Source organism: Moschus berezovskii, chromosome 11 (assembly GCF_049115385.1).
Source record: "Moschus berezovskii isolate FMDL1 chromosome 11, NW_MosBer_1.0, whole genome shotgun sequence".
NCBI lineage: Eukaryota > Metazoa > Chordata > Mammalia > Artiodactyla > Moschidae > Moschus > Moschus berezovskii.
The window spans coordinates 58,526,322-58,541,523 of NC_142470.1; the positions used below are offsets into that span (position 1 = coordinate 58,526,322).

Genomic DNA, 15,202 nt, shown 5'->3' on the forward strand with positions numbered 1-15,202 from the left:
CAGACATCTTGGAATGTGAAGTCAAGTGGGCCTTAGAAAGCATCACTACGAACAAAGCTCGTGGAGGTGATGGAATTCCAGTTGAGCTATTTCAAATCTTGAAAGATGATGCTGTGAAAGTGCTGCACTCAATATGCCAGCAAATTTGGAAAACTCAACATGGCTTATACATATACATATATAATATGTCTAAAACAGGTAAGGATGTAGTGAGTCAGTACAGTATTTATCTTTATTTCTGTCCTATATTTTAGAGCATGTGGGTTTGTTGTAGAGAGTAGTATATAAGATTTTCAAAAAGAGTTACCCTCTGCGAACCTCAAAACACTCTTAGATTCTCATGAATCTTGATTCTCTTGGCAGATAATTGAACCCCTCTACTGTTAGCTCTGATTGCCCTCTTTATCACCATAAATACCTTCAATGTTTATAGGAGGCAAAGATACCATGAGCCACATATGGCTGCTGAGTAATTCAAATGTGGCCCGTCCAAACTGAGATATGTTCTCATGTAAGATACACACAAGGCTTTGAAGAATTAAGTTTGACCAGAAGAATGTAAAATAGCTCAAAAACAACTTTTATACTAATTTAATAATATTTTATACATATTGGTTTAATGAAAATAAATTATTAAAATTAATTCACTTGTCTAAAAATAAATCCTTCTAATCTCTTGGGTTTAATTGCTATGTTCCCAACTTCTTAATTTAGTTGACTGGGTTATTAATTTTTTCCTATTTTCTTGCTAATATGAGTCATTAAGACTGCATATTTCCCTTACCTTATTTAGTTGCAACCCACAAGCTTTAGGTGTACAATTCATTCTACAAATTTTGACATATCTTTTTTCATTGCTATTACTTCTTGATCATTCAAATCTAAATACTTTCAAATTAAAATTTTCAAATATGTTTTTAAATTATATTTTAAAACTGATACATAATTTAGTTTCATTGCATTCAGAGAACTTGGTCAATATGATACTAATTATTTTAAATATGTTAGAACTTACTTTATGACCTGGTGTATGTTCACTTTTTGTAAAAGTATACTCTTCACTTGCTGGAACTATGTTTTCTATTTAATTTGTTTAATCAACCTTATTAATTGCTTTGCTTCTCAAATCAATCCCTTATTGGTTTTTAGCTTGTTCCATCAGTTACTGAAATAGACATGCTAAAATCTCTCATTATGTTGTCACATTTGGCAACTTTTTTTGGTCATTCTGTCACTTTTTACTTTGTACAGTTTGGAGCTGTATTATTAGGTGCATACTAGTTTAGTTTAGTTTTGTTTTGTTTTAATCTTCCTGGGAAACCAAAACTTTTATCCATAGGTTTCCTTTTAATTTTTTAAATGTAGCTACTAGAAAATTTTTAATTATATATCTATGACTTGGGTTATATTTCTACTGGACAGAGCCACTCCAAAGGAAGAATAAACAAGAAAGCCAGACATCAAATCCTGGGTGACTAAGGACTTGATTGCAGAAAATGACAAGCAAAGCACAGAGTATTGGCAGCCCTATTTGGAAAAAAAAAAAAAGTATCACAACTCTGTCTTCCTCTTTTGTTGCTTGAGTCTAGATTGGAAATGAAAACAAGATGTTTGTGAAAAGCAGAAATGAGGTGGAGAACAAGACAGAAGAGAATAAAAGTAGAAGCTGAGGGGAGAGAAAGGACTAGAGAAGACGGAACACTACATGAGTAACAGAAAAACTGTTTCTGCTTTGAACTCAACACATGTAAGCCTTCAATTATGAAAATGACACCTCGTCTTAAAGGCAGACTTCATGTACAAAACACAACGTCCTATTCCATCAAAACAGACTTTTCAAATGTGTTATCTGTATCAATTTTTTTCCTCTTTAATCATATCACATCACATGAAACAGAACCATTAATTCCAGATCATGTCAATGTATGGCAAAACCAACCAATATAATATTGTAAAATAATTAGCCTCCAATAAAAAAAATAAAGTATTTAAATATTTTGAAAAAAAAAAACTTGAAAAGGGGAAGAATTCATGGGTATAAGGAGTTGATGAACCATCCAATATTACTTAATTCTGTATATTTTTCCACACTCTAAAGGGGAACAAAAATGTCTTGCATGGCCTCAAAAGATCAAATAAGAAACAAGCTTTTCCTCTAAGACGTGGGGGAACTGTTCAGTAGAAACCCAGAGGTACAGGGAACACAAGTCACATAACTAAAAACAAAGCAGAGAAAGTACAGTGTTAGAAAAGGTAAGGGAGAAGTTTCCAGGGGTGTCTGTGGCAGTCTGACCAGAGACAACCACTCTCTGACCACAGAGATTCATGGAGCTAAAGGGCTCCCCAGGGCTCAGCCTGTCCTGCCAACTGACCCAGGGCGGCCTGTGGCCTGCAGGTGACTGCACTAGCCGAGAATCTATAGTGCACAGCCACGTGGTAACTGATCATGGCTCCTGGCACGAGTCCTTCCTCGGTCTCCCCGATTCAAAGCCAATGTTGAGCTAATAAGTAAGCAGTGAGGAACTACCCGTGCAAAGTTGAGTATACACATACCCATGACCCAGGAATCACACCCCTACATAGACCCTCATCAGAAATGCACACACAGGGGCTTCCCAGGTGGTACTATTGGTAAAGAATCTGCCTGCCAACGTTGGGGACACAAGAGACCCAGGTTCGATCTCTGGGTCTGGAAGATACCCTGCAGTAAGAAGCGGCAACCCACTCTAGGATTCCTGCCCAGAGAATTCTATGGACAGAGGAGCTTGGTGGGCTACAGTCCACAGGGCCATAAAGAGCTGGACATGACTGAGTGACTGAGCACACGGATGGTCCAGTGGTCAAGACTCCATGCTCCTAATGCAGGGGCCCCAGGTTCAATTCCTGGCCAGGGAACCAGAACCCGAATGCCACAATAAATTAAAAGATTAAATAAATATAATATTTTAAAAAGCTGTTAAAAAGAGAAATATGTGTACACACACACAAAGCCAGGTATGAATACAGTCACAGCAGCACTAACTGTAATGGCCAAAGCTGCTGGCTGCCCAAGTGTCCATCAACAGTGCACAAAGATGTAGTATATTTTTCACCCACAGGCCCAATCAGCAGTGAGAGCGAGCACCCTACAGTGAGAGGCAGCATCTGGAGTGAGTCTCAGAAACCCAAGTCCGAAGGAAAGAAGATAGACACTGCAGAAGTCCAGTGATACAAGCTCGAGAGTCAGCAGGGGTTCTCTTCCAGGACACAGTGACTCAAAGGGGACCCACGGGGTGCTCCTGCTTCTTGATCTCAGAGCATGGCATGCTGAATTTGTAAAATCTGGTGGACAGTAATCCACTTAGGCCTACTTTTCTAGCATGTATGCTATACTTAGAAAAACAAGATAACGCTCTTCTAAGTCAGACAAGCCTGGGAATGTCCTTGTACCTCTCTAACCTCGCTTTTCTTCCACTCGCTACATCTGCCTTGCTCCCCCTCTGCACGTGTGCTCAGGCGGGGTCTCTCTCCCTAAAGGCCTGCGTGTCACCATTCACAGTGACCGTTTCCTCCCACTCTAAGCCAGTGACCCACCCACTTCTGGATGCCTTTGCTAACTTACACCCCTCATACTGATCCAGCCCCTTGCTGCTGCTTCTCAGCAGTTAGGGAGTGCGTACCATTGTTAATGTGTGTATACTTCCAGTTGCTTTAATTCTGCCAAGGCTCCCCAGATGAACCAAAAACACAGAGCATGCCCTCTGGGAGCGTCTCCACAGGCAATTCAGATTAAATTGATTAAACCGCTTCTCAGGAACTAGAAGGGTGTGCAAAGGGAGCCGTGACCCTTCTTCCAAGACTCTCCCTTCTGCCCCCAGCACCTGGATGGACTCCCATAGAGGACCTGAAACCTCTTCTATTGTCTCTTTCACCTCCCAAGAGCCAACCTGCTAGACAAACTCCTGCCAAACAGACCAGCAGGGCAAATAGGGGAGGATTGGAGGAGGCACATCAAAGAACAAAGGGTTTTTTCTTATCCTGCCTTGACCATAGTCTTAAAATTCAACACTACTACTCAGAAAAAAAGAACAAAAAAATGCCATTTGCAGCAACATGAATGGACCTAGAGATTGTAATACTGAGTGAAGCAAGTCAGACAAAGACAAATCATAGGCTATCGCTTATCTGTGGAATCTAAAAAAATAGTACAAATGAACTTACTCCCAAAACAGAAACAGAATTACACACGTAGAAAATAAACTTATGGTTACCAAGGGGGAAAGAAGAGGGAAGGGTTACGGAGACTGGGATTGACATATACATACCACTATATATAAAACAGATAAACAAGAAGAACTACTGCATAGCACAGGGAACTCTTTTCAGTACTGTATAATGAATGGCCTATATGGAAAAAGAATCTAAAATATATATATATACATATATATATATGGCTTCCCCAGTGGCTCCACGGTAAAGAATTCGCCTGCAATGCAGGAGATGCAAGTTCAATCCCTCAGTTGGGAAGACCCCCTGGAGAAGGAAATGGCAACCCACTCCAGTATTCTTGCCTGGGAAATCCCATGGACAGAGGAACCTGGCCGTCTACAGTCTAGCATGTATGCAAAAGAGTCAAACACGACTTAGTGACTAAACAACAACAAATACATATTTATATATAACTGATTCACTTGGCTGTACAGCAGAAACACGACATTATAAACCAACTATATTCCAATAAAAACCAATAAATTAATTCCAAAAAATTCAATACTAACCTATCGTGGTAATATGAAACAATCTGGCAGTTTAAGCCAAAACTATAAGCATTTTCAAAATAGTCAGTCATTAATGTGCATGTTTATCATTGATGCCTGTCAGCCCTCTCCCTCTCTTCCACAAACACCTTCATGCCTTCCCACCTCACCCATTTTTTTTCTCACCTAGAGGAAGACCCAACAACTATTCATAACCAAGATTCATTTCATCTCACAGAAACAGCATCCCTCAAACAACAGACAGACCTACGAAGAGGTTCACTATACTCTGGTCACAGGACTCTGTCAGTTTACATCAGTCTCTCCTCGTCCAAGCCCTGGCTGGAATTCAGGTGATTCCTGGCTCTACAACTAGAAATGCAAGACATTCTCCTAACTTGTCAAGCTTTCAGGATTAGGCGAGTGAAACCACAACCCATCCTGACAGTTTCTGACTCTGGGCCCCTTCACTCAGCAGACAGGATTCCTCCCCAAGGTTCCTCTCTTCTGTGGAAGCAGATTACCAAGAGGAGGGCTCAGCTTAACACCAGAGGGCAGGAGCCACAGCTCCTTCCTCTTTGTAATCCCAAAGTCAGATCCATACTTGGCCTGATGAGCAGGTAAACCAAAGGGGCAGATGCAGGCTAGCAGGTAAAAACCATTTTCCCTTTTAAACAGACTGATACTTAATGAAGCAAAGGCCACAGACATGAACTAAGACATGAGGACATAAAATTTGTCTTTCCAGTGAGCTAGTGATTCTGCAGGACCCTTTTCACTGGTGAACACATTTGCCATCAGAACCACAGAACCAGGGGCCTGAAAGGGACCTAGGCCATCCGCAGGTCAAGCCTCCCACTACAGATCAGGAGATGGGAGTCTTACAGGGGGATCAGCGTTGGCCAAGGTCACCCATCTCTCGTGGGGTTGGGCAGGACCTAGCTTCTTCCTATTCGAAGATGCTCTCAGAAAATCTTATATTACTTAACACACTAAAGGCGCATAAGAATGCATGCCCACGTCAAGCCACTCCTTACAATTCGGGACACACCAAAGGTCACCAAAACGTCTCTTCCGCAGGGCTGGCAGCACAGAGTGGGCACGAAAGGTCACTGGCGAATTTCTACCTGCAGACACTGTACATCACGCCTTCCTGATGGATGCGAAAGACAGCCGCCGGAGCTGCTAGTCACCAAAGGTTCCCCAATCCTGTCCCGGGGAAATGAGTTAACTGGGCTCTCCTGGCTCGGAAGCTTCGAGCAATGAATTAAACCCCAAGTCGCTGCGGAACACAGAAGGGAAAGGGACAACGCTCCTGGAGCGCACATCCCGGTCGTTCACCCCTCCGTCTCCACCGCGTCCACACTTGCGCGGGCCGCGGCGTACCCAGCCGGTCCGCTCCGCGCGAGGCCACGACTCCCAGCCCGCGCCCCCGCCAGGCGCATTTGGGGGAGCGGTGCCCTGGGCGCTGCCCGTAGGAGGCTGGGGCGGAGCCGCCGGGCCCAGCCACGCGGGGTCAGGGACCGATCGCCGCCGCCGCCCCCGGCCAGCGGGCCCCGCTACGCCGAGGAGGGGGCTGCGCCACGTACCTCGGCCGGCAGGTGCCGCCGCCGCCGCCTCGGCTCGCGGCTGCAGGGGACGCCGCTCCGCGCCGCCCGCCGCCTTCTTTCGCATATTAGGGAGCGGGCGCCAGCCTGCCTATAGTCCCGGGCCCCGCGCCCCGGCCCGCCCCCAGCGCCGCGCTAGCGCCCATTCAGTCTGGGACTGAGCGCTCCCCGGCTCGGATGCGGAGGAGGGGCGTGGGGCGGGGCCTGGAGTCACGAGGACACGAGAACCAATCAGAGCGCGCGAGGGCTCCCGAGGCTGCCTCGCTCCCTGGACTCGCAACCCTCCACCCTGCGCGGCTAGGGTAGTCGGGCGCCCCCAGCTGGACGCGCGTCTGACCGTGTGCTGGCGCTCGCGGGGGTCCCGGGCACCCACCGCCCTCTAGATCTCTGCGCGCGGTTAGATGGTGAAGGAATAAAAGGTGTTTGGACTGAGTATAGACTTTTACTGCGCAGAGGACTCGTAGACGCGGAGCCGCTGAATGAAGGGGCTTTATGGAGTCACGTGCTTTATTCTCTAGGCTGGACCCGCAGACAACACTGGATTGGAGTTCCTGGGGCCCTGCAGACAACAACGAGAGCTGCCTGAGTGTATCTGGGGATTTGCTGAACAGTTTTATGTTGTTCCAAGTATTGGAGAAAAGTGAGCGAGCACTGGTTTCGCGGATGGGTTATTGAGACTCAAAAGAAGTGAGTCACACTAAATCTTTTAGTGGCAGAGTTTGAGTGCGAACCTGCGTTTGGAGCGCTCATTTTCGTATCTCTGGAATCCCCCTTGAATCTGGAGAGGACATGTCATAGAGTTTTTAAAAGCGTGAATATTCGTGAATCCCCAAGTTCAGGAATTAAAAGACTTGAAAGCACAGATACGTTGTTTCTTTAATACAGCCAGGTGTGTATAATGCACCTTGAGACATTTCTGTGCGATAGGACTTATTGACTCTTCAGTAAGGTCGGTGAAGTTCTGCTTTCAGAATTTCCTTTGGGGTTGGCGAACACAGGGCATCGCAGTCACGTGCCTGTGATGTGGTTCCGGTTCCAGTTTGAAAAGCAGGATCCTAGACACGGAGCCAAATATATTTGCATAAACGGAGAGTCTTGTCACTTTTTTTTTTTTTTTTTGGCAACAGTTTGCACATGGTTTGCACCGTTCTAAACAGGACTTGGAGTTGTCTGTCCTCTTCCCCAGCTGGGGGCAGGGGGACTGGGGGAAAATGTGGGATCTTGGGTAACAAAGATCAGAAGGGAAAACTTGGAAAGGAAAGGGTGGAAGGACTGCCTTCACACCTTTCAAAAGGATTTTGTCCTAAAAGTGTTTCTCGATTATTTAAAGGTGGGGACACCTGAGCATTTTTTAAATATTGGAGGAAATTTTGTCACTAGGAGATCTGAATCCTGAGTGTTGGCCAAGGCTGGCTAGCAAAGCCAAGGCCTAGCTCTCTGGGGTCAGTGACAGTTGCAAGGAGAATGCTAAGCACCTCAGCCCCTCTCGGAAATAAGCAGAGGCCTGCTTTATCACTTTTTCCTTTTATCTGCCTCAGCTGCTCTTCCACTTTTCTCCCAGATATTCTTTAATCATAAAGCCAGACCTCATTTGAAAGTATTTTTTAAAACGGGTACAGCTGATCTTCCAGTCAGTCCACCACTAGCAGAACCATCGGAGAAGGCAATGGCACCCCACTCCAGTACTCCTGCCTGGAAAATCCCATGGATGGAGGAGCCTGGTAGGCTGCAGTCCCTGGGGTCGCAAAGAGTCAGGCAGGACTGAGCGACTTCACTTTCACTTTTCACTTTCATGCATTGGAGAAGGAAATGGCAACCCACTCCAGTGTTCTTGCCTGGAGAATCCCAGGGACGGGGGAGCCTGGTGGGCTGCCGTCTATGGGGTCGCACAGAGTCGGACACGACTGAAGCGACTTAGCAGCAGCAGCAGAACCACTGTTGTTGTTTAGTCATTCAGTCATTCAGTTGTATCAGACTGTTTGTGACCCCATGAGCTGTACACCTCCAGGCTCCTCTGTCCATGGGATTTCCCAGGCAAGACTACTGGCGTGGGTTGCCATTTCTGTATCCTGCATTGGTTGGCAGATTCTCTATCACTGAGCCACCAGGGAGCCCAGCAGAACCATGGTGAGGCCTTATCACCCCCATTCTCCCCTCCTGTGCAGGGACCTCATCCACCCACCTCCATACTTCAGCTGCCCTGAGGCAGGCAAGAGCCAGATGCCCTTTATGGCTGGCATGAGATTCAGCAGTACCCTAGCTTGGAAGGTTGTGAGAGAGACTGACTTTCTGTGCAACAAGACAAGCCGTGCTCTTAATACTCCTTCCACTAAGCTGCAGGGCCACCTTTAGTTACTTTTGGCCACAATGCAGAGCATGCGAGATCTTAGTTCCCCAAGGAAATCAACCCCAAGTACTCTAAAGTGGAAGCGTGGAGTCTTAAACACTGAATGGCCAGGAAAGTCCCCACCACCCTTAGCTACTGTTCAGGGTTACTACAGAGATCCCCAAACAATAGATGAGAATCAGCCACTGGATCTCAAAGCCTCACACGTGTGTGTGTGCTCAATCATGTCTGACTCTTTGCAACCCAATGGACTATGGCCCACCAGGCTCCTCTGTCCCGTGGGATTTCCCCAGGCAAGACTACCAGAACAGGTTGCCATTTCCTACTGAAGGGGATCTTCCAGGCCTAGGCATCGAACTCATGTCTCTGGAGTCTCCTGCATTGGCAGGTGGACTGTTTACCTTTGTTCCACCTGGGAAGACCTCAAGACAGATACTGGTCTTAGAAAAGCCTTTGGACCTTGACTAGCAAAATGGTGGGGCTGTTTGTGAATCTGGGACAACATCCATGATTTTTTAATTTGTTCATTACTTTATGCTCATTACTTTGGTCATTCTCATAGCAGATACTGTGATTGCTTCCAACATCCATCTCATCTTCCCCCTTCTGTGATGCAACATAGAGTTAAGGTAAGCCTGCCCCACTCTTCGGAGAAGGCAATGGCAACCCACTCCAGTACTCTTGCCTGGAAAATCCCATATATGGAGGAGCCTGGTAGGCTGCAGTCCATGGGGTCGCAACGAGTCAGACACGACTGAGCGACTTCACTTTCATGCATTGAAGAAAGAAATGGCAAACCACTCCAGTGTTCTTGCCTGGAGAATCCCCGGGATGGTGGAGTCTGTTGGCTGCCGTCTATGGGGTCACACAGAGTCAGACACGACTGAAGCGACTTAGCAGCAGCAGCAGCAGCCCCACTCTTAGCTCTATGACTGGGCTCTGATTGGTCCAAGTCAGTGGTTCTCAAAGTATGGCCCACAGACCCCTGGTCAGGGGTGTCCCTTTCAGATGACCTTTCGGGGCGACCTTTCAGAGAATCTCTGAAGTCAAAATTATTTGATTATAATCTAAGACATTATTTTCCTTTGTTACTGATGGTGCAAAAGCAAAGGTGTGCAAAAGGTGTTCTGGTGCTTTCCCAATGGAAGGGCATCCAACTGTAGTAGTATTTTCATCACCACACACTCATGGCGGGAAAAAAGAAAGGCAGTTTCATTTGAGAATTTTCTGGATGGAGCAACAAAAATGTGATTAATTTATTAAAAGCTCAGTCTCTCTTGAGTACACACCTTGTAAGTATTTTACATGGAAACTGCACATAAAACACTTGCTGCAAACTGACACGTGACGGTTGTGCAAGAAGAAGCACTCATGCAATCATTTGAGTTGCATGCTGAAATAGCTGGTGGGTTTTTTGTTTTGTTTTTTCATGGAACTCCATTCTTACTTGAGAAAACAACAGACAAATTATGGTTATCTCAACTTGGGTGTTTGGTAGACTGTTTTTTTTGCAAATGAACTAAGCAAGCCTGTCTCTTCAAGGAAAATAAATGACTCAGTTCAGTTCAGTTCAGTTCAGTCGCTCAGTCGTGTCCGACTCTCCGCGACCCCATGAATCACAGCACGCCAGGCCTCCCTGTCCATCACCAACTACTTGTTGCCAATCTTGAAAAACTTTTGGATTTCAAAAGAAATTTGGAATTTTGGAAAACTTGTGTTGCCATCAACTTGACAGCTTTTCAGTATTTATATAAATAAAGAAATAACCTCTTGTAGAGTTTTGGTGTACTATCAAAGAAGAATATCCATAATATTCCTGAAAGACTATTAAAGTACTCTTTGCTTTTCCAATTTTGTATCAATGTGAAGCAGGTTTTCTTCACATAATTTAACAAAAACAACTTGTAACAGATTGAATGCAAAAGCAGATATGAAAATCCTGCTGTATTCTATTAAGCCATACTTAAAGAGACTTGCAAATATGTTTTTTTTTTTAAAAAGCATTCTTCTCATCTTTTTGTTTTTGAAAACGTTGGCCTTTTTGTCAACATATTAACATGCAATTTTATTATTTTTATGAATTATTTTTAAAGAATTTAGTTTTATCTTTCAGTTTTATTGAGATATAATTGACATACAGCACTGTATAAATTTAAGATGTACAACATGATTTGACTTGCATACACCATGAAATGATTATCATAAGTTTAGTAAACACCCATCATTTCATCTAGATAGAAAATTAAATAAATAGAAAAAAATGATTCCCTCATGTAAGAACTCTTAGGATTTACTCCTGTACAATGTTCATGTGTAATATACAGTAGTGTTGACTATACTTATCATGATGTACATTGCATCCCTCGTACTTATTTATTTTGTAACCAGCAGTTTGTACTTTTTGACTGCCCTCGTGTAATTCCTCTCCCGCCATTCTCTGCCTTTGGTAACCATGAATCTGATCTCTTTTTATGTGCATCTGCTTGTTTTTTGTTTGCTTGTTTTTAAAGTGTAATTGACCTACAACACTATGTTAGTTCCTGTTATACACTATAGTGGCTCAATATTTTATACATTTCAAAATGATCGCCATGATGAGTCCAGTTACAATCTGTCACCATACGAAGGTATTACATAATTACTGACTTAAAACTCAACATGCAGAAAACTAAGATCATGGCATCTGGTCCCATCACTTCATGGTAAATAAATAGGGAAACAATGGAAACAGTGACAGACTTTATTTTCTTGGGCCCCAAAATCACTGCAGATGGTGATGGTAGTCATGAAATTAAAAGACCCTTGCTCCTTGGAAAAAGAGCTATGACTAACCTAGACAGCATATTAAAAAGCAGAGACATTACTTTGCCAACAAAGGTCCACATAGTCAAAGCTATGGTTTTTCCGGTAGTTATGTATGGATGTGAGAGTTGGACCATAGGAAGTCAGAGCGCTGAAGAATTAATTGATGCTTTCAAACTGCTTTTAAGCTTTGGATTGTGTAGGAGAAGGAAATGGCAACCCACTTCAGTGTTCTTGCCTGGAGAATCCCAGGGACGGGGGAGCCTGGTGGGTTGCCATCTATGGGGTTGCAAAGAGTTGGACACGACTGAAGCGACTTAGCAGCAGCAGCAGTTTTGGTGATATAGAGTTCTATTATTTTTCTGTTGACCAATCATGATACAATGGTATTAAGTGAGTAATAGTTACATAATCACAATAGTAAAAGATGTTTATTAATTTTCACAATCAATAGCCAGACAAAAAATAAAAGATATTTACAATTACAAGTCATAATGGGAACATGATTAACTTAACAATATAAAATAATTACATACAATTTTGGAGGGGTGTCAAGTAGGGTGATGTTGTAAGTGGCAGTACATATATGCACATGTTTTCATCCACCCAGCCATTCTATGTCTTTGGTTGATGCATTTAATCTATTTACACTTAAGGTAATTATTGATATGTATGATCCTATTTGGAGATGGAAGTGGCAACCCACTCCAGGACTCTTGCCTGGAGAATCCCACGGACAGAGGAGCCTGGTAGGCTACAGTCCTTGGGGTCGTAAAGAGTTGGACACGACTGAGCGACTTCACTTTTTACTTTATGATCCTATTTGGAGAAGGAAATGGCAACCCACTCTGGTATTCTTGCCTGGAGAATCACATGGACAGAGGAGCCTGGCAGGCCACAGTCCGTCGGGTCCCAAAGAGTCGGACACAACTGAAGTGACTTAGCACGTGCACATGATCGTATTACCATTTTCTTAATTGTTTTGGGTTTATTTTCTGTAGCTCTTTTCCTGCTCTTGTGTTTCCTGCCTAGAGAAGTTCCTTTAGCATTCATTGTAAAGCTGGTTTGGTGGTGCTGAATTCTCTTAACTTTTGCTTGTCTGGAAAGCTTTTGATTTCTTCATCAAATCTGAAGGAGAGTCTTGCTGGGTAGAGTATTCTTGGTTGTAGTTTCTTCCCTTTTATCACTTTAAATAAATCATGCCATTCCCTTCTGGCTTGTAAAGTTTCTGTTGAGAAATCAGTTGATAGCCTGATGGGAGTTCCCATGTATGTTATTTGTTGTTTTTCCCTTGTTGCTTTTAATATTTTATCTCTGTCTTTAATTTTTGTCAGTTCGAGGACTGTATGTTTCCGTGATTTCTTCCTTGGGTTTATCCTTCCTGGGACTCTGTGCTTCCTGGACTTCATTGACTATTTCCTTTCCCATTTTCAGAAAGTTTTCAGCTATTATCTCTTCAGATATTTTCTCAGGTCCTTTGTCTGTCTCTCTTCTCCTTCTGGGACCCCTATAATGCAAGTGTTGGTGCATTTAATGTTGTCCCAGAGGTCTCCTAGGCTGTCTTCATTTCTTTCCATTCTTGTTTCTATATTCTGCTCTGTCGCAGTGATTCCCGCCTTTCTGTCCTCCAGGTCATTTATCTGTCCTTCTGCCTCAGTTATTCTGCTATTAATTCCGTGCAGTGTATTATTCATCTCTGCTTGCTTGTTCTCTAGTTCTTCTAGGCCATTGCTGAATATTTCTTGCATCTTCTCAATCTTTGCCTCCATTCTTTTCCTGAGATCCTGGATCATCTTCACTATCTTATTCTGAATTCTTTTTCTTGGACACGGCCTATCTCCATTTCATTTAGCTGTTTTTCTGGGACTTTATCTTGTCCCTTCATCTGGGACGTAGCTTTCTGCCTTTTCATCATGATTGACTTCCTGGAATATGTTTTTTGTATTAGCTGCTATGAGACTGTGCTGCTTCTTGTTTCTTCTGTCTGCCCTCTGATGGATGAGGCTCAGAGACTTCTGTAAGCTTCTCGATGGGAGGGACTGGCAATGGAAAAAACTGGGTCTTGCTCTGGTGGGAAGGGCCTTTCTCAGTAAAACTGTAACCCAATTATCTGCTGATGGATGGGGTTGCACTCCCTCTCTGGTAGTTGTTTGGCCTGAGACTTCCCAGTCCTAGGCTCTGTGGTAGGGTTAATGGCGAACTCCAAGAGGTTTACACCAAGGAGGATCTTCCAGTGCCGCCGTCCCTGTGGTTAGGCCCTGCCAACCCACACCTCCACAGGAGGCCCTCCAGCACTAGCAAGTGTTTTGGTTCAGTCTCCTGTGGGGTCACTGCTCCTCTTCTGTGGGTCTTGGTGCATGCAAAATTTTGTTTGTGCCCTCCAAGACTGGAGTTTCTATTCCCTCAGTCCTCTGGAAGGCCTATAATTAAATCCCACTGGCCCTCAAGTCCAGATTCCTTGGGAACTCCCAGTCCCTTTGTTGGATCCCCAGGCTGGGAAGCCTGATGTGGGGTTCAGAACCTTCACAATATGAGAACTTCTTTGTATTATTGTTCTTCCACCCAGTGGGTATGGGATTTGATTTTATCAAGATTGCATCCCTCCTACCATTTTGCTGCAGCTTCTTTGTGAATGTGGGGTATCTTTTTTTTTTGGTGGGTTCCAGCATGTTCCGGTTGATGGTTGTTCAACAGCTAGTTGCAATTTTGGTTCTCTCACAGAAGGAGATAAACACATGTCCTTTTACTCTGCTATCTTGAACTGGAAGCCTGGATTCTATTTATTACTTTTTCTTATGTGATTGCCATGGCTAGGACTTCCAATACTATATTGAATACAAATGGTTAGAATGACCATCCTTGTTGTATTCCTCATCTTAGAGGAAATGCTTTTAGCTTTCACCAGTGAATGTAGTGTTAGCTGTGGGCTTGTCATACATGGTCTTCATGATGTTCAAGTATGGTCCCTCTAAACCATCTTTGTTGACAGTTTTATCATAAATCAATGTTGAATATCATCAAAAGATTATTCTGCATCTATTGACATGATTGTATGTATCACACTGATTGATTTGTGGATATTGAACCATCCTTGCATCTTTGGGATAAATCTCACCTGATCATAATGTATGATCCTTTTAATGTATTATTGAATTCAGTTTGCTAATGTCTTACTAAGGATTTTTGCATCTATGTTTATCAGTGATATTGGCCTGTACTTTTCTTTATTGTGTGATATCTTTCTCTGGTAGTAGTATCAGGGTGATATTGGCCTCATAGAATGCGTTTGGAAATATTCCTTCTCTGTAATTTTTTGGCATAATTTGAGAAGAATAGGTGTTAACTCTTCTCTAAATGTTGGGTAGAATTCATACATGAAGTTTTTTCTGGTCCTAGACTTTTGCTTGTTGGTAGCTTTCGATTACTGATTCAGTTTTATTGCTGGAAATTGGGCTGTTCATATTTTCTATTTCTTCCTGGTTTGGCCTTGGGAGATTGTACATTTCTAGGAATTTGTCTATTCCTTCTAGACTATCTGTTTTATTAGTATAAAATTATTTGTTGTAATCTCTCATGATCCTTTGTATTTCTTCAGTGTTGATGAATTTACTTTCTAATTTGGTGAGTATTGATAGATAAAATTTCCACTTAAAGGATTCTCTGGGCTCCTCATTAATTTTTGTGAGTGTAAAGGAGTCCTGAGACTAGAG

General features: G+C 43.5%; 1 protein-coding gene across 5 annotated transcripts in view; it reads right to left on the reverse strand.

The window, feature by feature from the left end:
* ST3GAL5 (ST3 beta-galactoside alpha-2,3-sialyltransferase 5) overlaps window positions 1-6,515 on the reverse strand; it is a 63,491-nt gene extending 56,976 nt beyond the window's left edge. The window contains exon 1 of one of the 5 annotated variants that reach the window (XM_055399394.2): window positions 6,326-6,515. In XM_055399394.2, the coding sequence (XP_055255369.1) occupies window positions 6,326-6,410 (85 nt within the window). In that variant the 5' untranslated portion in view covers window positions 6,411-6,515. Of the gene's footprint in view, window positions 1-5,773; window positions 6,188-6,325 lie in introns of those variants that run through there. The other 4 variants (XM_055399391.2, XM_055399392.2, XM_055399393.2 and 1 more) reach the window with 4 other exon arrangements.
* Window positions 6,516-15,202: the final 8,687 nt, after the last annotated feature.